The 23,828-nt window shown below is 33.6% G+C and overlaps 1 protein-coding gene and 1 pseudogene across 1 annotated transcript; both read right to left on the reverse strand.

Moving 5' to 3' along the window:
• The window catches only part of LOC126965583 (gamma-aminobutyric acid type B receptor subunit 1-like), a 78,801-nt pseudogene that overhangs the window by 1,170 nt on the left and 53,803 nt on the right, over positions 1 to 23,828 (reverse strand).
• On the reverse strand, positions 4,113 to 16,965 carry LOC126965581 (gamma-aminobutyric acid type B receptor subunit 1-like). Its single transcript, XM_050809218.1, has 2 exons — positions 16,815 to 16,965; positions 4,113 to 4,213 (listed from the first exon to the last, which is right to left on the reverse strand). Exons 1-2 carry the CDS (start codon positions 16,963 to 16,965, stop codon positions 4,113 to 4,115), a joined length of 252 nt encoding a protein of 83 aa, XP_050665175.1.

A 23,828-nucleotide genomic window follows, 5' to 3' on the forward strand; every position in this document is an offset into this window, starting at 1 on the left:
TCAATTGACAAAACAAACATACCTAGTGAATAAAAAAAGGATACCAAATACTCTACTAAAAGTTTAATGTCGATTCTGCAGTCGTAAAGTCCGAATACAGAAAAATGTGTTCGAAAATCTTTTGTCAAAGCTTGACCCAAATAAACATGAGAGGGTATCGCGTATCTTTGAGGGGAGTTGGAGAGTAATGGAACTCTGTTGAGGTCTTGTTTATCGGCAAGTCACCACTATTTGCAATTTTTTTATCAGACCCAATCCATTGGTGAGTAAATTTAATTTGTAATGTGGAGATCCTTTGATAATAAAGAAACTGGTAAATTAATATATGTACGAGTATAAACACATCGATATATTAGGTTGGTGAAAAATACTTTTTGCATACCTATAGTGTGTATAAAATTTATTATATTTCAGAAAACAAAATTGAATTCTTAAAAGCTTTTCTGTATCAAAATGAGTGAAACTCATGAAAAAATTTTACACGTATGAAAATTTAATAACAAACTAGGTGACTCCAGAAAAGGAGTTCTGATCATAACAAAAAACTTCTGCTGGAATTTTGAACAATCCGAATTTTTAGGTGACCACAAAAGACTTACTAATTCAACTTAGCCGAGTAGTAGGCATTATAAGTTTATGTCTGTCCCTGGTATTAACATGGCTATGACAGTTGAGATTAAGATGTACATGCATAACATTATCCAGACTAATAATATTTTCAATAACAGGAGTAAATGTGGCAATGTATAGATATAGTTGACGGTGCTTATTATAGTGTTATTTGTGGCATGTTCTATATTTTGGCTTTGTTGTTATACGTTGTGATTTGCCTATATTACGTACTAGCTGACCCGGCAAACGTTTTGACATATAAATTGTATTGATCTTTTGCTTGCTAGTTGATAAGAGATGGCGCTAGTTGTATTCATTACAAACAATCACACTTCTTTTATATTTTGTATAATTCACACTATAGTTTTATAAATTATAGCCTATTTGTTATTCTGGTGTGTAAGCTATATTATTGCAAAGTTTCATCAAAACTTTGCGTTAAAGAAGTTCAAATATACATCCAGACATACAAACTTTCACATTTATAATATTAGTAGGATAGAACGTCAATGGTTTTAAAGTTAAATATATTCTGTACAAGCCACCATAGGCAATATACAATTGTAACGTTAAGGAATAAAAAGGTCTGGTGGCCAAAGAGGATGTAATACTATGTAATAAGAGGCGGTACTGCTTAAGTAAAAATTTAAATTTAGTGTAGTATGTAGCGTGCAGTGATTTGACATATGTATGAAATAGTAGTAATTACAGAATGGCGATTGGCGACGAAGTATAATCCGGTTTGAAAGCGAACATTATAGCCGTCATCAGTCAATCTATCAATGACTGCACGTTTCATACAATCGAGTGAATCGCTTTATTCTTAGAGAGTTTCGCTAGGCTGCTGGTGACCTGTCCTATTTTAAATATAACCATGTTTTTATAAACCTACAGCGCTTTTTGTTAGCTAAATTTATACACTAAGTTTAAATTAAGTATTCCATCAGGGAATAAAACGAACATTACAATAATAAAAACACAACAGTGAGTAACAGTCATTCAACTTGTGCAGAAAATTCGTGAAACTTTTAAAATGTGAGCCATTGTTTCTTGTGAAGTAATCTCAGTTCGACTATAAAAACTGGGTTGTTTTGTATTTTTATTTAAATGAGAAATAACTACCAAGTTTTTGCGTATTTTTTCGTGTTTTGTGCAATTATTACCTCCATATAAGTTTTGAGATAACTTACAAATCTTTTTTCTCTTAATTTTTATAACACACAAGCTGACCCGACAGACGTTGCTCTGAACATAATTAATAAAATACTGTTTTTTATTAATTTACCAATAATATTTCATAACATCACGAATTATTTCGTAAAATATGCTCCCTGTTTTTATACTGAAATTGTTTCACAGTAGAACTGCCAACCGTGCGTCAATAAATTCTCTCACTGAAAATATGTCCACACAAAACAAATATTGGAAACAAAACTAATTATGAATCCCAATTCGAAATAAATACAAGTTGAACTAAACTGCACTTCATGCAATCCATTCAGAGAAAACAAACATCAGGACATTTGTATTTATAACACATTATATACACACTTAAGAATATGATGAAGTATTTACCGTTGCATATGTGAAAATTGTGTAGTCGTAATAACCATAAATGGTGTATGAAAGTTTCCATAATAATATTAACAAAGTGATTTTGAATCAACAGCTGTAGCTGTTCACCTCGTTTGCCTTGTAGTAATAATATTGAAGAAGTAGTTAATTTGGAGCTACTTAACAATTGTCAAATTATTTGTACACATTTCAATGTCTGTAAATTGAATTGGTCAATTGGTTTTTCATTTTGAAAAGCTAAAATTCAGAGTAAGTTATCTATAAGAATTATTCCAAAGTGCTGAGCAACAATTGATTGAGAAATGGACGTTCACACTGACGGAGAGCATTAAATCATGCTGCGAAGAATATTGTCAAAAAGATGTAGTGAGAATAGAGCCTTAAGAAAAAGAAGAAGAACAATTGGAAGCGTAACATAATAGGTGAACTAATAAGTGCAATTAGGGCGAAACATTTTATGCACCAATGTACAGAGACTATCAGAAAGCGTTTGATTTGACAAGGTATATCATAAGATCATTGTACAGAAATTATAATTCAATACCAAAGATTGCCTATAACTCAGGTATTATTATCAGGTTGCAGAAGAATCTGGTGTCCCGCAAGGCTCAATTATAATACCTCTACTATTTTCTATATTTATTAATAATATGTCTCACTGTACATATTTACTCAAAGCTCGTAATGTTAATTTTAATCAATCGTAAAGCATACCTTTATTGTCTACATAAAAATAATGCAAAGCAAAATTATACCTAAAACAATTAATGAATTACAAAACAATCTAGAACGTCCATATTATTATGTGTCAAAGAACATAACTAATGAATATAAAAACTCATAGTTGTGAATAGTAAGTTTTCATGAAATATATTAAACTAGCTGATACCCCGCGACTTCTTCCGCGTACACACAACTGAGGACGTAGTAGCGACATCAATATTAGTTTTAAACAGTGTAAATAAATAATTGTTTAAAAAACTATAAAAACACGCTTTTATAAGAAAACCGAACCGAACGATAGATGAAAAATTATATAAATTAACAAATATCTTATTTTGCAAATTGAAAAATTCAATAAATTTATCAAATTAATGTATTGTAATCGGTCCTCTATAAATCTACGAAGTTTGAACGAAATCTGGTCGTTTAAAGTGGGTCAAACTCGCGCCCAATTGGTCGGTTACAAACAAACATACATACAAGTGAAACTAATAAAAAGCGTGTAAAAACACTTATAACATGTGCTATCGCGACACTTTTTGTTAATAATAATGATGTGTTCAGCAAAGTCATATTACATTTATTTTATTCTATCATCAATAGTTTTCGTAGCGCACGCGATATAAATAATATATCAGATAATTTTTTTATACCTTGAGTTACATTATTCGAGGTTTAGTAAGGATTCCAATTTTTTTGAAAATACAATATAGCCCATGTCACTCGGAAATTATTTAGCTTTACAACAGTGAAAGAATGATTCAAATCGGTTCAGTAGTTTCAGAGCCTATTCAATGCAAACAAACATTCAAATCTTTCCTCTTTATAATACACTCAGCGGCACAATTAACCGCCCACCCTTTTAAAGTGGCAAATTTTGATGTTATCGCAGTTGTAAGTTATTGGGCATAAATAAGTCAAGTGTGAAAGAAATGTAGTGACGAAAAAATTACAAACTACCCACTTAACTTTGTTTTTTTTACGCATAAGTTGTGAATAGGATAAATATCGAACTTCGTCTCATTATCGTTATCGTTGCCGTACTGCTTACATTGCTTCAGTGGCATTAAAAGTAAACAATTTGAGTTTGTTTTGGTTTCGTAACTTAAAGCTAGTGTTTGGACATCGCAAACATGCCATTTGATCCTAATTCAGTGGCGAGAGCGGAGAGAGTCTGTGTATTAGTACAGATAACAGCTAAGTTAACTACGTTTAGTCACCTGTGTGATTATTTTTTGCAATTCCTCATTCTCCTTGACTAGTTCCCGGTAACGTTCTTCATCAGCAGGCGCCGAGCCAGAACCTGATCCTCTGCTGCATTCCATACGCTCCGTTGGATGACATATTTACATAATATAATGTATAAAACTTAGATAACTTATACGCCTAGATAGAGCCTCTTATATGCGTGACAAGCTACGTCTTACACTCGAGATTTGTATGTCACTTTGTGTTACTGTGCGTGAATTGCTCAAAATAGACTGTTAACCTCTATTTTTATACGTTTTCACAGCTGTCACGGTCTATCTAGACGTATAAGAGATCTAAGGTATAAACTATTATTCAAGTGTCCTTTCTATTGAAACTGAGTATAGGAACTTTAAGTATAATACTTGTGGACCTGTCACATTTATCGTGCTAGAACGTTGCTTGGACATTATTAAAATTACAACACACTTATGATGAAGATAACAGATTTTCGTCATATCTAGTAAGAGAAATAGTCCCACGACATAATCGCAGACCAACCTACCGGGTCCGATTGTAATTATAAATCATCCGGGAACTAACGGACACATGAAATTTGATGAATATCAATTCACTTATATTATGACAATATTTTATTCATTTTATTTCGAAGGGCTTCATTTCATTTGTGGGAGGCTCCTTTACACAGGATGCCAGCTAGATTATGGATATAATCAGTAATGTGTAAGCATTACTGTGTTTTGGTCTGAAGGGTGCCGTAGCTAATAAAATTACTGGGCAAATGAGACTTAAAATGGTATGTCTCAAGATGACGAGCGCAAATATAGTGCCCCTCAGAATTGTTGGGTTTTTAAACAATCCCGAGCGGCACTGCATTGTAATGGACAGGGCGTATCAATACCCATTAGCTGAGTTCCCTGCTCATTTCGTCCCTAATTGTCATAAAAAAATTCATTTCCAAAAACTTGCCAAGTCCCGATACGGTAATCGATTCTTATAAATTTATGACTGCCGGCAGTTTTCTTTATTTTTCTTAATCAAGTTGATATTATTAAACCCCTAAACAATATTTCTGATCTTCAAAATTAATTTGTATCTTATTTTGTGTATCTCACTCGGGCATTTCCAAATTTACAACAAAAGATTTAAGAGCTCAAGAGATTTTAAAATTTGAAAGTTGAAATTAAGCCCAAATACTAATCGACAACAGCAAACGAGCGATAATCGCTCCGTGACGACATTCCTCTAATGACTTCCCTATAGCCTAAATAAGAAAGAATGATTTTGAAATAAATATTTGATGAAAGCGTTTATAATAATTGTTTCATAAATCATTTTCTGTGTCTCCATGACAGTACAAATACGTAATTCTGTAACGTCAAATATTCGTTTCAACTGAATATAAAGGGCTACTCCACTACTCAATGTTCAAAAACATGTTAATTTTTGATATAACTCCTAAAAATATGAATGATCTTGTTGAGTACCTACTTCGAAGCAATTATCAAGGCTTAGTAATTAAGGGCTATTAAAGGGCTCTACGAAGCCAAAAATTTATGGATATATTATGTATTTAAACGTTTATGTACTTATCACTTAGAATAGTATAATTTTTTGAAAAATTTACTTTAAAAAATTTCCAACAAAGGTTGTATATGCGTTCACCAGCTAATAAATATAAATTGATTAAATCAAATACTTATAAAGGATTACTTAACGTCCGTTTTCAATAAGCTATCTATAGTATAGCCGAGTGGTTAGCGATCCTACCTACTAAGCTAGAGGTCCCGGGTTCGAATCCCGGTAGGTGCAAACATTTATATGATGAATATGGATGTTTGTTTCCGAGTCATGGATGTATAAATGTATTTATGTATATTTATATAAATTTATGTATAAGTAAGTATATTGTATTAAATATATCATTGTCTTGTAACCCATAACACAGGCCATATATGCTTAACTTGGGGCAAGATAGTTTAGTGTAAAATGTGTGTCAATATTATTATTATCTATCCTTAGTTTAACGTAAGTTAAACTCTCTAGTAAAAGAGGTAGACAAATCTATGCTTTTACACTTACTTACATTTCAATAACCTATCGACATAAAGCATTGGACAATATTGGACATAACTATGAATAGATAAGATCTTGTCAAAAAACGGTGACAGCAATGTATCCGTAACCAGAGATACGTTATTGAAAACGGCCTTATAAAGTGTGTAATTGTAACTGTGTTTTTAAATTAGTGTTTGCGTAAATCCCGGCGTTCGTGACCTTTTCAGAGCAAGTGTTCAGCTTCTTTCAGAGCAGGCAGTCCCCCTGAAAACGTGCTCTTAAAAGGTCACGAAAAGTTGGGATGGCTAAAATAATAATAAAAATCTAACTTTTAAGGAAAATCTAATGTAAAAACGTTAAAAGTGCTTTATTTATTATTTCGTTGGCTGGCATATAATTAATGTCCTTAGTTATAATAATGTTTAATACTTACATCGTAATGAATGCGTGTTGTGATTCTAATGAATATTGCACAGAACGGTAATCATTTGAGAGATGTACTTTTTCAGTCCTTCTTGTCATCCAACCAACCGGAAAGGCAAACTTTCTATGTTATTTTGTTTTCCATATTCAGACCTTGTTAGCTAATAATTATATAAACAATAACAAGTATTATAACTTCGAAGATATCTTTGTCATCTGTCTGAGACCAAGTAAAGTAGAAATTTATTATTTTTTTTATTATTGAATGAAATAAGTAAAATAACAAAGTAAAAATATGATGTCACAAAAAGGACACAATTTTTTTTAGAATTGAGAATAGGGTCACCCTAATTCCAATAATTATATATTATAAACCAACCAAGTCGAATTGTTGACGGAAGCAGTAGACAAACGGTACTTTTTGATGTATTCCTATATAGTGTTGACCATCTTTAAGTTCATTTTCCTACAGTCATAACAAGAAGATCGAAATTAGCTTGAACATACATTTCCTCAGTAACTGTTATCATTTTATTAGACACTGACGGTATTATTACGACTTAGTTCATGTTTAAATCATTAATGCCTAAGCACGTGGTTTGTTTGACAGTGACCTAACAATCACAACTTCTAAAATGGAGTTTATCATTTTCCTTTACGAAACAGTGTTTAACTAAATCGTCGTTAAGCACAACATAAACTAAAGTGTACAGAAATAATTAAAGGAATCATCTGTTTGTCACCATAATATAATCTAAATCTTCCATATGAATATGATCTATCCGATAGACATACCTGAGACAAGCTTCAACTCGTGTTTAAAAATAAGCAATGTCAAAATATTGTTTAACTAAATAACAGACACAGATTTGTAATAGAACTTTTTTAAAGGAGTGTTCAACACGTGTTTAAGTTTTTTGTTATAGTGTCACACCGTGTCACAAGTGACAGTTCACCATTAATTGTCTTACAATCTTTTTCGTGCAAACATACACATAACAAAGGTTAGAATTGCATTGATCTTTGATCAGTAACGACACATTATTTTCACGTTCAATCCATACTAAGTGCAACGTGCACGATAGCGAACAAAACCTCTTTTTATGATTTTAAAATAATTGTCATCAAAGTGGGTCATAAATCAATTTTGTCGATGGTACCACGAAACTCAGTGCGCGTGTCAGTAAGAGTCATCAGTTTTGAAGACTACGTTAATTAGGAGACAGTTACTATTCTGATAAATTTCATAATATTTATCGAATCCAGGAAATCAACCAACTACAAAGCCACATTATTTCTGGACCTTGCTGGAACGTAATGCCCCCTCCCGTTCCGCTTTCACCCCCTCGTGCACGTCCTGTTGCGTCAGTACGCCTTACAGTTTCATTAACGTTAGGTCAGGGGTGCTCAAACGGTCGATCGGGATCGACAGGTCGATCGCGAGTGCTTTTTGAGTCGATCTCGAGAAAAAAATCCGGTATAATAAACTAAAATCGGTAATTACGTACCATCTTATGAAAAGTATGCTCAGGACATGCAGTGTCACGCTTCACCATCCAAAGTCACTATTTAGTTAAGCTTAGAACTTTAGAACGCGTTTGTTTTGTAAGAACCAATAAACTCGCAATTTTGAATAATAATTATGAGTTTTTTCATTGACATTTAAGAGCTGACCTACGCTTACATTGATTAAAAAAATGCATATTTTGCGCAAAACTAATATCTATGTCATCGTGACACTCTACCTAGACGACAATCCTTCATCACACATACTTGAAGCCTCTCAGAGCCGATCGATCGTAGTCTAACAATTTTGAGGTAGATCGCCAGCAGTTCAAGCTTGAGCACCCCTGCGTTAGGTACATGTCGTGATATTTTCGTGCTATCACTGCATTGATTTTAAAATTTTTATTGTTACGTTTTGACTTTTGTTGTTATTAGTTCTGTAATCATGTATCTGTGTAATCAGTATCACAACACAATCCCTTTATATGAATCTATAATACAGAAAAAAGAAATCGTGGTTTATGTATTAATACTAATGATAGGATGTTATTTAGTACATAATGCTTGTTTTGTACACCGTAACAAAGCGACTATGTGACGTCATCAACGTGACGTCCAGAGACAATATAACCGGGTTGTACATAAATGAACAAACCTGAAACATCTCAAAACCACAGACCTCTACTATATACCACTGGACTGGCGGCTGTCAAAGTGCCTTTGTGCCTGTTTGATATTCGCCATTTTGGCGCTGTTGGCCATGTAGTGAGAGTCTGCAGTACTAAAAGGCATAAACGCATTTAATTTCTCAAAATTGATTCCTTTAGAATTATTTTTGATGTCATTTCTAATAACTACTAGATACTTCTACCGCTTCGGAAACAAATGGCGCTCTGAGAGAGAAGAAGCGGCGCAAGAAACTCTCCTAGCATTCTTTTTTTGCGCTCTTTTCAATAAAAATATACAATATTGTACAGTCATTTCTATCGGTATAAAATAATCACAATCTAGTCCCAGGCTGTCCGATCATTTAGATATTCAGTAGTGGCGTTTTTATAAAACATTTAAATTTATTTATAGATAATGCCTGAACAGTGGCTGGGACTTTATTATAGAAGTGTATACATTTCCCTTAAAGCTATTATGTATCTTATGAAGCCTACTAGAATTAGTTACAAGCAATCCCTTATTTCTCGTGTTATAATAATGAAAATCACTATTAAGAGCAAAAAGGTGACGATATTTGTGAACGTATATTAAATAGTGTTAACTAAACCTAGTGATGGCAACCTCAGCACACATCGATAGATAGCGTGAAACTATTTAAAAAATCAAAAATTATACGTCAAAATTAGTTCTCTGGATGCTCGCGAGTGGCGCTTCAAATAGACACAAAAAAATTGCTGTCAAACATATGGAACAGCCTGTCCAGTTGTATTTATACAGGTAAGCTCAAAACCCATAACATAATGATATTGATTTAAGGCGCGGTCATACCTCAATATCTACAAAACTTGGTTTCTTAGAGAGTCGATTACAACATAACGCAATGAAAATATTCCGACGCAAAAAATATTGTGCATAAAGAAGGTGTTATAGAATATTTATATATAACTAGTGGACCCGACAGACGGTGTCCTGTACACACGTCTTAAATTTGAAAAATCGGTCCAGCTATTAGGAGGAGTTCACTAACATACACATGAGCAGGAGAATTATATTATATGGACGGAATTGAGAATCTAAACCAATCTAAAATTCACTGGAACACACATAAAAATCATCAAAATCACTCCATCCGTTTAGGAGGTAGTTCAATTATTGTGAATCTAAACCATTCTCGAATTCACCTGAAGACACATACCAATCTCAAATTCACTGGAACACACAAAAAATCATCAAAATCGGTCCAACCGTTTAGGAGGTAGTTCAATTAGAATCTAAACCATTCTCGAATCCATCTGAAGACACACAGAAAGTTTCATTAAAATTGGTCAAGCCTTTTAGGAGGAGTTCAGTAACAACAGACGCACAAAAGAAATATATAAATTATGATTAGAAATATTCAATAGAAAATTTGTAAGTTGCTTCCTAAAAATAAACTTAGAGTCAAAAATCTTTGAATTTCCAGCGAAAACAAAATTCTTTTTTAAAGAATTTAATAGAATAAGTACTTTTCTAAAACTTTAACCGAACAATTATTCAATTTATTATGTAAATTTTGAATAAACAAAAGAAATACAGAAAATAAATGCCCATTTGTAGATTGGCCACATAATCAACACACATATTGTAGCATTTACAATCCTAGCCAGTCCGTGCCTTAATAAAATACCTTCCATTTAATTTCTTACTCCAAGGCAATATGATGTCAACATCAATGCTAGCCCGCATGAAACGAGAAGAATACCTTTTTCGAGTGTTCTTACCTCTGCAGTGAAGTATCAACTAAAAATTCCAAAGAGTACTTATGAAATAGTATCTACAGCACTTATGCGAGCTGTCAAGTTTATCGATAAACTGCATACAAACTCTTGATAATGTTACGAAACTTATTAAATCTTTTCCAATTCTGTAGGATGTTGGGTTTCGTGCTATAAAAAAACCGCCAAGTGAGAGTCGGACTCGCCCATGAAGGGTTCCGTAGCAGCAAGTAGGTAACATAATATAGAAGTTCTTGTAGTTCGTTGTAACTTTTACCAAATTAAGTTATTTATGACGTATTAAAAAACAGTACTTACTAGACCTCGTTCAAAATAATTTTCGGTAGAAGTTTCCATGGTAGTGTCCATCATATATTTTTTTAGTTTTATCATTCTCTTATTTTAGGAGTTACTGGGGGGGGGGGAGGGACACATTTAAACTATTCAGTTTTGAAAATTCAGTAAGTATAACATTTTTGATGGCCTATCCAAAGATAGGCTACCCCGTATGGGTTTGATGAAAAAAAAGTATAAGGAACCACCAAAATTTATTGTTTTTTTTCTGTTTTTCTGTTTCTGTTGTTCACAGAATACATCTACTTACCACCTACCTAACTATCTTTTGTTTAAGTTAGTAGAGGTAGACAAATCTATCCTTTTACGCTTTTACATTTCAATAACCTATCGACATAAAGCATTGTACTATAACTTTATTAGACATAACTATGGATAGATAAGATCTTGTCACTAAACGGTGATAGCAATGTATCCGTAACTACGGATACGTTACTTAAAACGGCCGTCCGTAGATCCGTACTCTCAAAGATTGTGTGATTGATAAGATTTAAATCTCTATCTATGGATTGATTATTGGCATGCTTAACCCAATATTTTTTTTTAAATATCAATCCTCAATACGAAACATTGGATTAGGATTGATTATTAATCTCGGGCGTTAGTGTGAAGTTACAGAGACGAGAGCAGTGAGGTATGATTGGGATCATATCGTAGCACGCTTGCTTTGTGATATGTTTTCACTCAGATCATTTATTCATTGTTATTAAAACATCGTTAAATGTTAAACGGCTAAATATATTTAAAATAAAAGAAATATTCTAAAACTACAACAAATGCTGATGAAACTACACACCAAAGTTCTGTTAAAAATTGTATGTGTTAATAATATCTATGTCTCTAGCTAAAATATTTTTTTTATATTTAAAGCATGTGATAATTTAAAACTGTGTCATTTCCTGAAGCCGCTATTAATGGAGCAAGGGCAATTGGACCAAGAGATCAAAACACAAGGAAATCCAATAATTGTTCTGAATAAACATCAGATAATTAAAAGTATCTCTCTATAAATTAACTTAATTTTAAATTTGAATTTAATCAATTATTTTTAACAAAACTTTTAGTTTTGAATGAAATTGTGTAATAATTCCAATTAGCTATTTCTAGTCAAAGCCATTATGAGCTCTGAATGCACCATGCACTTAACCCCATTATGAATTGAAGGCTTAACCAGATTACTGAAGGGTCTAGTGTTGTATACAACAAATTGCAAGCATACATTATAAGCTGCCGTAATACTACTTACTAAGCATTTTTTAATGAACAAACTTTACATAATACTGAAGAAAATATAACTTTAATTCCTGTTACCTTTAATATGTTCTTTCTTATTTTGAATACATTAAAATATCAGTAAAGGTTGCACCTGACGGTCATTATATATTTACCAGTGGGAGGTTCCTTTGCACAGGATGCCGGCTAGATTATGGGTACCACAACGGCGTCTATTTGTAAGAATTACTGTGTTTCGGTCTGAAGGGCGCCGTAGCTAGTGAAATTACTGGGCAAATGAGACTTAACATCTTATGTCTCAAAGTGACAAGAGGAGTTGTAGTGCCGCTCAGAATTTTTGGGGTTTTTCAAGAATACTGAGCGACACAGCATTGTAATGGGCAGGGCGTATCAATTACCATCAGCTGAACGTCCTAGTCGTCGCGTCCCTTATTTTCATTAAAATTATACAAACGAAGTATGGCGATTACTACCCTGATTGACTATGTACGTTAATTAAACGTAATATTTATTTGTCTCAATATTATCTAGCCTTGTATTAAAACAAAAAAGTAGAAACTAATACATATCTTGAATGTTATATGCGTTGAAACTATATGTCACGACAGTAACATTAACTGATCTTTGGGCGTAAATATGAAAATGGCAAAACTGTTACCACGTAGGGACAGATTAGTTACTTGAAAATTAAAATAAGTTTAATTTGAACAGGTACTTATTATTCAGTAGTTTTATCAAAATATCCATAGGTCCAATGGTCCATTTATAAAATTACATCTAATACATAAAATTCTCGTGTCGCGGTGTTTATTACCAAACTTTTGTATTATTTGTATGAAATTTTTTGTGCGTATCGGGCTGGTCTGAGAATCGGCCAACATCTATTTATTATACCCCTGAATGATAAGGGTGACCCACTACTAAATATTTATTTATTATGATTCAGCATTAAAAAATACATACAACTTCAAATTTTCATCCATCTACGAACAACACCTATTTTTGTATCGCTATTTTTATATTATTCGGTTCCATCCACAGATCCACAATAGGTTTGCAAGATTGCAATCGAATAAAATAATTATTGTAGTACGATAAATTTTATGTACGATATATTTTGTAGGTCTGAGATTTTTTTTAATACTTTGCATTTCAATACAACGTTTGCTGGGTCAGCTAGTTCATTATAATATAATTCATTCGTTCATTATACTGGAGTGTGTTAGTGTGTGTGCCTGATCACACTAGCGTAGTAGTAGTAGCGTAGCGTAGCGCAACGTAGCATGCCGAAGCATAGCTTAGCATAGCGTAGCATACTTCTAACGTGATGTTGGATGAGATAGCATCCATTTTAGTTTAGTTTTAGAGTTCAAGCCATCGACTAGTGGACCCTTAATTTATTGTGTTACGTTATTACGTTATTTATGCTAGGTAATAGAGTAAATCAAAGAATTTATTAATTTAAATACTTACGTAATTAGCAATCTGGGCTTGCCTACAAATGTTAGTCAGTACAATAAATTATATTATTCAGTACAAATCAAATCAAATCAAAAATATTTTATTTCGTAGGTGAATTGCATTACATTTGAAAAATGTAATTTTTTCATACAGCTCGTTCGGATTTACTTAGAGAAGAACGAGCAAGAAACTCTAAGGTTGCTCTTTAGAAAACATAATGGTATTACAGGTCCGTATTTTCAATTAAATTTACAAATCATTGTAATTACAATATATTCAAAGTAATGCAACCAAATACACAAACGTCAATTAGTAAATGCCCTATGCGAGTAGGTAAGTAAAAAAAATGGAAATTAATAAGTAAAAAAATAGTTATAGTTATTGAGTACATACTTAAAGTACAATACAGTAGATGTATCAATCCACACATACCGTAAATAAAATAAAGGCATTATGCGAGTATTTTATTAGCGTACATGTGAACTACGCCTTATTCGCCCATTGCTTATTTTTAGATATTCAGAATATTGATTCAAAGTATTCTAATCAAATATGTATATTCCTATTCAAATATTTGAATAGTTCGGAGTCATGTTTTCATTTCCCAGTCGAGATAGTATTATTGAACTTTTCAGTCAATAGTCGTGACGAGTCTTATACACGGAATAATATAATTGGTAACCTAGCATATATTGCCTCTAAATTTAATAGTAGTTTACTTGTTAAACTAAGATTCAAATTTAAATTACGACGGGGATGTTTGCTGTGGCGTACATATATTGTTTTTACGCGACAATGCGTAAGTGGGATAGGAGTGCATAGGATGCCGGCTAGATTATGGGTACCACAACGGCGCCTATTTCTGCCGTGAAGCAGTAATGTTTAAGCATTATTGTGTTGCGGTCAAATAATTTGGAAAACGAGACTTAACATCTTATGTCTCAAGGAGACGAGCGCAATTGTAGTGCTACTCAGAACTTTGGTTTTTTCAAGAATCCTGAGTGGCACTGCATTGTAATGGGCAGGACATATCAATTACCATCAGCTGAACGTACTGCACGTCTTGTCCTTTATTGTTATAAAAAATGGTTAGATTGTCAGCACCTGATACATAAGCTTTCAAGTCGGTCCTGTCCTATGTTAAGAAGGTTTAGATTTTAAGATATCTTGTACTTACACTAGGTTTTAAGTTACTTTTTTACTAACACATGATCCTTTATTGGTTGAAATAAATAAGATCATTTTTTATTTATTTAAAATCATCATTTTATGGGTATGAATATTGCAATTAGAACTTACATTGATATTGATTTGAATGAACAATTAAGCTATTCTAAGTGTTATTTCCTATGTAAATAAGCCGTCTAATCCATAAGCCGTATTAACAATGGATTAGAATACTGAAGAATAAATAATCAATGGAATTACGTAATAACGCCATAAAACTGAATTAATAAGATAAAGATTCAAACGTTTTATTATATAAGCTTCATTAAAATTTCTATTTTATAAATGTTTTTAATATTGTATGATATGTAGAATATAAGTTTATTATATAAATGCTATTGACAGACAGACGGACTTATCAACACTGCAGACATATGAAGATTTTTCTTCTTTCATGGCTTTTAAGGAAAACCTTTTTGTTAAGCCCTAAAAACGCATTATAACGAGTTCAACAACAATAGGTAACTTGATTATTATCAACCATCGATATAAGATTCCATACAAATGTTATTAAATGATTCAACGCATGTTGCTAATTTAAGTATTTTTGCCAGTCTTATTAAAATAAAATAGGCTCACACATACTTTGTATGTAAATCATAATTGTTCGGTATCGCAGTTGATCAATTTTTATACAACTTTTCCGCTCGGATATTTTTACGAAATAAATGAGGCACTTTTGCACCAGTTATTATACAAATACGAATGTATTTCCGGGTAAGTGTTGTAAAAGTAATATTCCTACATAATGTATAAACGTATTGCTCTACCATAGATGCAAAATTAATATCGATAAACTGTTGTACTCAAGGTTCTACCAAAGTAAGAAATTAACGGAGATACAAATAAACTTGGTATAAAGTCATGAGAATAAGCCAAGGATATGCAAAATATTTACAATATGATAATTCTGAATTTTTACGAATGTCACGCAACCTTGCTAATAAACGCGGGAAATATTATACGTCTGAATAAACCAATCATAAGCAAGCGTCTATTCGTAAGCGTTTTACTTATTCTTAGTTTATTATCCGGTGTAACTTTATACCAAGATTATTTGTAAGGCCGTAAATGTTTAGAAGGACAAAAATAGCTCTTGAATCGTACTTCAAATGAGGCACCTAATAGAAATAAAGAGCTTATAGTCCTCAATCTACCACAGTAATGACATAATTCGTCTTGCTTCTTACATTCACACCAAAGCTTTCGTTCCCTCCTTCATTCTTAGTAATCTTGACCTGGTCCATTTTCAGTACATCGTCCACTTCACCGAGAAATATACTTCTAATACCTTTTTTTAATATTGTAATCCACATTAGTTGTATTAATTCATGCAGATAAATATTAATCCATGCCATCTACATGACCAAACCAACTCAACATTCCCTTTACATAATTGTCCGGCACCCAATATTAAAACCATATTTGTGCTGCAGAAGAGGGCTATTTACACTATTTATAACCTAGGCCCTAAAGAATCATTAAGAGAAAAATTTAAAGAAATAAACATTTGACTGTTGTATCTCAATATATTTTTGAAAATGTTCTATATGTTCATAAATACATAAAGGAATTTGCTAGAAACTGCGACAATGTTAACACAAGTACAAACATAAACTTGTTATGCCTATACTCGGTTGAGTCGAGTAAGTAAGTTGTTTATTGGGTGATGCATATGATTTTGCAACATGATCCTAGAAAATGTACGAAACAAATGTGTTACGAAATTTAAAAGAATTGTTAAAAAATATTTTTTAAAGGTTATTATAACATAAATGATCTTCTTAATTATCTTAACTCAGGTTCTTTATTTAAAAAAAAATGTACGATATTACATTGTAAACCATAATTTTATAAAAAAAAGCTGTCTGAGTTTCTTGCGTCCGATCTTTTCAGGTCTGAGTCACACTATTTTGAAAGGGTGGTAGCTTTAGTAATATAGTAAGTAATTTTAAATCGTATTTTTATTAAAAAAAAAATGAATTTGTATTCGTTCCAAATTTGCCATGCTTAGAAAGCAGCAGAGCACTATAGCCAGAGAAACGAAAGCGAAGGCGGCATCTTGTTGGCTCGCAATGACCAGCGTGACTGGTGCAGGTACGGCATTGCATTGTAATGGGCAAGGCGTATCAATTACCATCAGAACGTCTCCATCGAACATCCTGCTCGTCTCGTCCCTTATTGTCATAAAAATACATATAATATAATATAATATGTACACGTATAATTAAATCTTTACTTTCCCGTAGATTAAAACAGTTCGCCAAGAAATACAAAAACATGTCAGAAATAAGGGCGATAAATTATTGTGTTTTTTATACATAATAGAATATACTCATCGGATTTTAAATTCAATAATTTATAGATGTAAACTTATTCTTGTAAGTAGAATAAAGCGTTTATTTTATTGAAACTAACCCACAGAACCAAAATATATTAATTTTATAGAATTCTTAGTTACAAGCCTCTTAACACTCAACAAGCAGAAACCGAGGAAATCCACGCTGTTAGTAGCAATTGTTATAAAACAAGTGAAAATAACAAGTCAGATAAGTTAAAGAAACTATAGTGACAGTTATTGAGAAGAAAATGTAAGGCAGGTTGTTATATAAAGAGTATCGGTGAACGTAGATTGACTGAAGAGATTTATGACACAAGTTTGGAGGGGAGTGTTGGCAGAGATCGACTAAGGCATACCTTACAGGATCAGATTGAGAATTTTTATTTTATGCTAATATGGGACGAGATGAGCAGGACTTTCACCTGATGGTTATTGATACGCCCTGCCAATGGGCATTGGCAATGGGTGTCATTGATTGTAATGACAATGCCGTGACACTCAGGATTCTTGAAAAACCCAAAAACTCTGAGCGGCACTACTATTGCGCTTGTTAGATTATTAAGCTTTTACGTAATTTATTTAATAATAATAAAGAAGTAAATAACTCTGAATAAATATACATACAATATGTTTAGACATCTTAAAGCTAAAAAGTAGCTCAATTGTATTTTAAAGTCAATACAGCCAATAGGAGCTTGTTCCGAATCATGAACAAGCAGCTAGGATTGCCAACCTAAGTCTACTAAGGTTTCGTTGGTTCGGTACAGTGGCTTGGACACATTTGGCTCATGGCTGCTGCACCGAACGGACACATCAGAGTTAAGTACTTATAATATTATTATTCATTATGATCTGTTCTGATATTATTACCCTTATAATACCTATTAATAATCTTAAAGCGTCACCCCTTCTGCATATTAAATGAGGCTAGTAAGTGCTATTTTAAGATTAACTTGTTTGATGTATATTGTACAAAGATTATACTGTATATTTTGTAATATTTAAAAGATGAGCTGGGAATTTCTCCCAGACTTCTCTCCCTTCAGACCGAAACACATTACTGCTTCACGGCAGAAATAGGCGCCGTTGTGGTAGCGATAATCTAGCCGGCATCCTGTGCAAAGGAGCCTACCACTGGTAAAATGTACTAAAAACTGGTTAAGTGTTCCAAAAATGTTAATAAGGACATTACTCAAACCTCATTCAAGATATATTTTATTTTTCAGAATACGGGAATCCAACAAGGACACTAATTAAATTTTTGCTATTTCCCATATTGCAAAACTGTTTAATTCTTATCTGCATTATTTAAACTTAATAAATACAATATAGAGTGAAAACACTGAAACATTCGTAAAGCCGGTGAACATTCTTGCACTTGCACTTGCACTTGCACTTGCACTTGCACTTGCACTTGCACTTGCACTTGCACTTGCACTTGCACTTGCACTTGCACTTGCACTTGCACTTGCAGTTGCAGTTGCAGTTGCACTTGCAGTTGCACTTGCACTTGCAGTTGCACTTGCACTTGCACTTGCAGTTGCACTTGCACTTGCACTTGCAGTTGCACTTGCACTTGCACTTGCACTTGCACTTGCACTTGCACTTGCACTTGCACTTGCACTTGCACTTGCACTTGCACTTGCACTTGCACTTGCACTTGCACTTGCACTTGCACTTGCACTTGCACTTGCACTTGCACTTGCACTTGCACTTGTACTTCATTTAATGAAATGTACTCGGAAAAGTACCTGGCGAAGTAATTGGCATACTACATAATCATATTCATACATTCCTTAAATATAAACTCTACATGATTTTTAGTCGAAGGAGAAACCGATACAATTTAATTATAAACTTAAAAACCACGAACCGTATTTAATAAACCGTGTTGATGAAATACGCGATCTGGGCATCATATATATCACACGACTCTAAATTAACATACGAAAAACATATTGATTTCATAATCAAAAAGTTAATAAAGCTTTAGGATTTATAAAAAGATCTAGCTCGCAATTTTGAAACATAAAGACTGTTAAAATTTTATATTTCTCCGACGTGCGTAGTAACCTCGAGTTTTGCTCTCAAGTATGGAACCCACGATATAATAATTATACAAATAGAATAGAAACTATTCAGCGCAAATTTTTATGATCGGGTTTAAATCCGATCGATCAATCTGATCAGTAAGAACCAAGACTGCGTAGACCGAGTTATATGACCCGGCGCCGAGTATTGGTGAAAGGACTATTCTTAGTTATTGAACACGGTGTTGTTAAGGTGCTTCACTTCTTTCTCAAGAATAGTATCTTGATACACTTGTGCCGATGTTTTGAGACCTTCTCTTAATACCCCACCAAACCATCACTGAAGTCAGATAGTGCCCATGTTGCACTCTGTCGACTATTTGGGAAGCTTCCTTAAGGCTTTGAGCATAAATACGGTCATTTTTTTGGTAAAAAAATTCTTATCCGTAAACAAATTTTTTCTGCAACCTCCTTTTGCGTACCTACTGCTTCTCGTCCCAAATACCACAATCTCTTAAGACGAATTCTTTAACTAGTGTATTGCCAATGATGACATTCGTTCTTATTATGCGAAAGCTCATAAGGCCCATAGTCAGCCTTATCCAGCAGAGGACGTCTTTCAGCTGAAGTTTGATAAATATTTAGGGGCTGGTGACCCTTATCATTTAGGGGTATAAAAAATAGATGTTGGCCGATTCTCAAACCTACCCGATATGTACACAAAATTTCATACAAATTGGTTTAACCTTTTCGGAGGAGTTTGGTAACAAACACCAGAACACGAGAATTTTATATATTAGATATTGTAAATATCATTACTTTATGATTATAGAACAAAATATAAATAGTTTTCGTATTAATAATCTTGCCTTGACGTTGTTTAAATTTATATCATGTATAAAGTATAAGCAAATACCCTTTTATATTATTTATGCTATTATTATTATTTTTTTTTCTGTTAGTGCCACTACTTCATCATCATCATCATCATCAGTCGGAAGACGGCAAATGCTGGACAAAGGCCTCCCCAACAGATTTCCGCGACGATCGGTCCTGCGCTGCCCTCATCCAACATATTTTAGGGATTTTGACCAGATTGTCGGGGGGCCTACCATCACTGCGTTTCCGGTACGGCCATCTGTCCGTCAAAATATTAAATGTTTGTGCCGCTTCTTCAAAAGGTCTTTAAATCGTTAAAATTCTCGGCGATTCCGCTAGCTAAACCATTTTCACAGTCACACTTAAAACAAAATGCGAGTTCTGAAAAATATTTTACGTAAATTCTGCTCATGACATTGATGTGTGCCAAACAAAACACCATTCACATTTGGGGCGCATGTCACGCGCCGCGAGAAGGGCGTGTCACGCAATAAATCTCCGACACGTGAATAAGTCTGTAATCTCAATAAGACTGTTGAACATATCGCTGGCTAACAATATATGAGGACTTGAAAGTAGTGTCAAACAAAATGTTTATGTCAAGACTCTTTAAATGGCTGCTTGAAAATAATTTTTATACTAGTAATGAATATTTAAAATATACTTAAGTGTTAAGTTTTTGCATGCTTTTAATATAAGCTGGATAGTGGACACATTGTAACATTGAAGATCTGGACATACCCTACTCCAAAGCAGAATAAATAATTTCATTTCATATAACACAAACTAAACTGAAAACAAAATTTTATTAACGATGCGGGGATCGAACCCGCGAACTCTCTCTCGCGTTCCATGCGAACGCTCTTTCCAACTGAGCCAACAACATCGAGTGACGTATTGCTTATAAAATCTTGTATGCTTTGTTCAAGTCTCAGGTTGTGGCTTCATCTACAGGATCTACTTTACATTTGATAACCTGTTCAACCCCAATATTTTCATATTAGGAAATTGACTTGAGATGTCGCTCTTGCAAATCTAAACAATCTTTATATTTTTTTAAAGTGATAACCCTCACTTCTGGGATTAATAACACAAATTAAACTGAAAAATATATTCTTTATCATCATTGCATATAATCTTTTATGTAAAAGAAGAAGTATTTGCGGTGTGATATAACTATTACAATTAATTGTGAATTGAAACCTTGCATATTTTCGTTTATTGCACTGATATCAAAAATTTCACGTGTTCGTACTACACTGATATTGGTAAGAATACTCTTACCTTCATCATCATCAGCCGGAAGACGTCCACTGCTGGACAGGCCTCCCCCAAAGATCTCCACGATAATCGGTACTGCGCTAACCTCATCCAATGTATTCCGGCGATCTTGATCAGATCGTCGGTTCATCTTTTGGGGGGCCTACCAGTACTGCGTTTCCTACTCTTACTTACTAACACAAAACATTGGGTAGGTGTTGTGTTAGGTTAGGTTAGGTTTTAGAACTACTAAAGCAAATAAGTCATTTTTGGGAAATTGTGTTAGGTTCTATAACACACTCCTAACGATCATAACAGAATTGCCTGACAAAACATTCTTGAAAGACAGTTTTTACATGTGTCTTGACACATGTAAAAACTGTCTTAATTGCAAGGGAATATTATAATATTAGGATGAAGAAGTTTGAAGTACGGTTCCTTGCATGTCTGCGACCCTGTAGTATCAACTACTAATGTATTTTTAATTACTTAAGTGATTTACTTTTAACGCTTTGGCGCACTTTTTTTGTAAACAAATTTGACTTTAATTACAAATGCTTTTATAAATTTACGTTAATAATTTTTGATTGTTACTACAGAACCAACCGCATGCGCAGTATACTTCCGGGTGGTATTGCCATCACATCTGTTTCTGTCGCAGAATATCACAATTTCTATCCTGGGTTGAAGAAGTCCTGTATAAGACGGTAAAGACATATGAGATATTTCATTTTAATTGTCCGGATGTCTCTTGAGAATTTTATGCCTAAAATTTTTAACTGATGCAGTTATGGACAGACTACACCCATTTACCTTCCCAAACCGACAGATTTTTCAGATACACCAAATCCAAGTATAGCCCTACTGTGCCCCACTCCTTCATCATGTTTAGACCCTTGTTTCAATAGCTGTCTGACACATTCACTCAAATTATCCTAATTATAAGTAATCGTATTATAAATTGCTAAACGTAAAATAATACGCATTGACAACATCGCGTCGATCTACCCGTACATCGGTGGATCATTGAGCGCCGATGCGCTTATGATAATATGAGGTAGATCTAATGCATATTTTTTCCATTCAAAATGTGCAGCGCAACAAAAATAGCTAATTTACTTCTTACTGAGGAGAATAAGATTCCTAGTAAGAGTGCAATTTGTAGTCGAAGGCCTCAACACACCCGAGAAGTGGTGTCCCACTATCTCACAAGAGATACATAGCTATATATTACTTCTACGAGGAAAATAAAAATATTTAATAGAAAATAGTAATTATAAAAATAGAACACAGATAGCGAATTGAAGTCCTGATGGTAGCCTTTGAAAAAAAATAACTCGACACGTAGTTTGTACGTAAGTCTTAATTCGCCAGAATTGCAGTCTGTAAAAATATTCATATTTCAAACACAAAATAAAATAAGAACACGTTGGAAATGGATTTTCATAGAATTTTTCCATTCACATATTTCTACGAAATAAATCATACACTCTCATTCCAGTTATAACATCCATATTTTTGATTGGACAAGCGTTTCTGAGAAACATGATATTGACGTAATCGGACTGACCTTAAATTCAGTATACCTATGAGGATTTTTTATGATGTGTGTAGTGTGTAGCCCTAATAACACATGAGGATGAGTTCAATAACAACATCTACATTATTTATTTCAACTTAAATGTACTAAGAAATGATATATTAACCAGGGAGACGCTTTTGCGCAGGATGCCGGCTAGATTATGGGTAACACAACGTCGCCTATTTCTGCCGTCAAGCAGAAATGTGTAATAATTATTGTGTTTCGGTCTGAAGTGCGCCGTAGCTAGTGAAATTACTAGGCAAATGAGACTTAATCTTATGTCTCAAGATGACAAGCGCAGTTGTAGTGTCCCTAAGAATTTTTAGATTTTCCAAGAATCCTGAGCGGCACTGCATTGTAATCCCTTATTGTCATAAAAAATAAAGATACTAGATTCCATGCAAATGTTATGGTGATCTAGTCCAACGCAGTAAGACGGCCATCCCGGAGCTGGTCCAATTCCTCGACATAACTTACTATCACTCCTTATTTACTGATGTGTTCAACTCTAAATATGATTGGTTAATAAATTAGTAAAAAACACAGTAGAAAGTTATTGAAGTCTTTTTGTCAATGTATGTTGTAATTGCAGTTGATCGTTGCATAGCAACAGTCAAGAGTCCGCGTCCGAACACTGCGAAGAAGAGGTGCTGTCACTCTCACTTCATCAGTGGGAGGCTTCTTTTTACAGGATGCCAAAACAGTGCTTATATCTGCCGTGAAGCAGTAATGTGTAAACATTATTGTGTTTGGGTCTGAAGGGCGCCATAGCTAGTGATATTCCTGGGCAAATGAGACATAACATCTTATGTCTCAAAGTAACGAGCGCAATTGTAGAGCCGCTCAAAATTTTGGGGCTTTTCAAGAATCCCGAGCGACACTGCATTGTAATGGACAGGGCGTATCAATTACCATCAGCTGAATGTCTGAAT

This window comes from Leptidea sinapis, chromosome 8, assembly GCF_905404315.1.
Source record: "Leptidea sinapis chromosome 8, ilLepSina1.1, whole genome shotgun sequence".
Classification (NCBI taxonomy): domain Eukaryota; kingdom Metazoa; phylum Arthropoda; class Insecta; order Lepidoptera; family Pieridae; genus Leptidea; species Leptidea sinapis.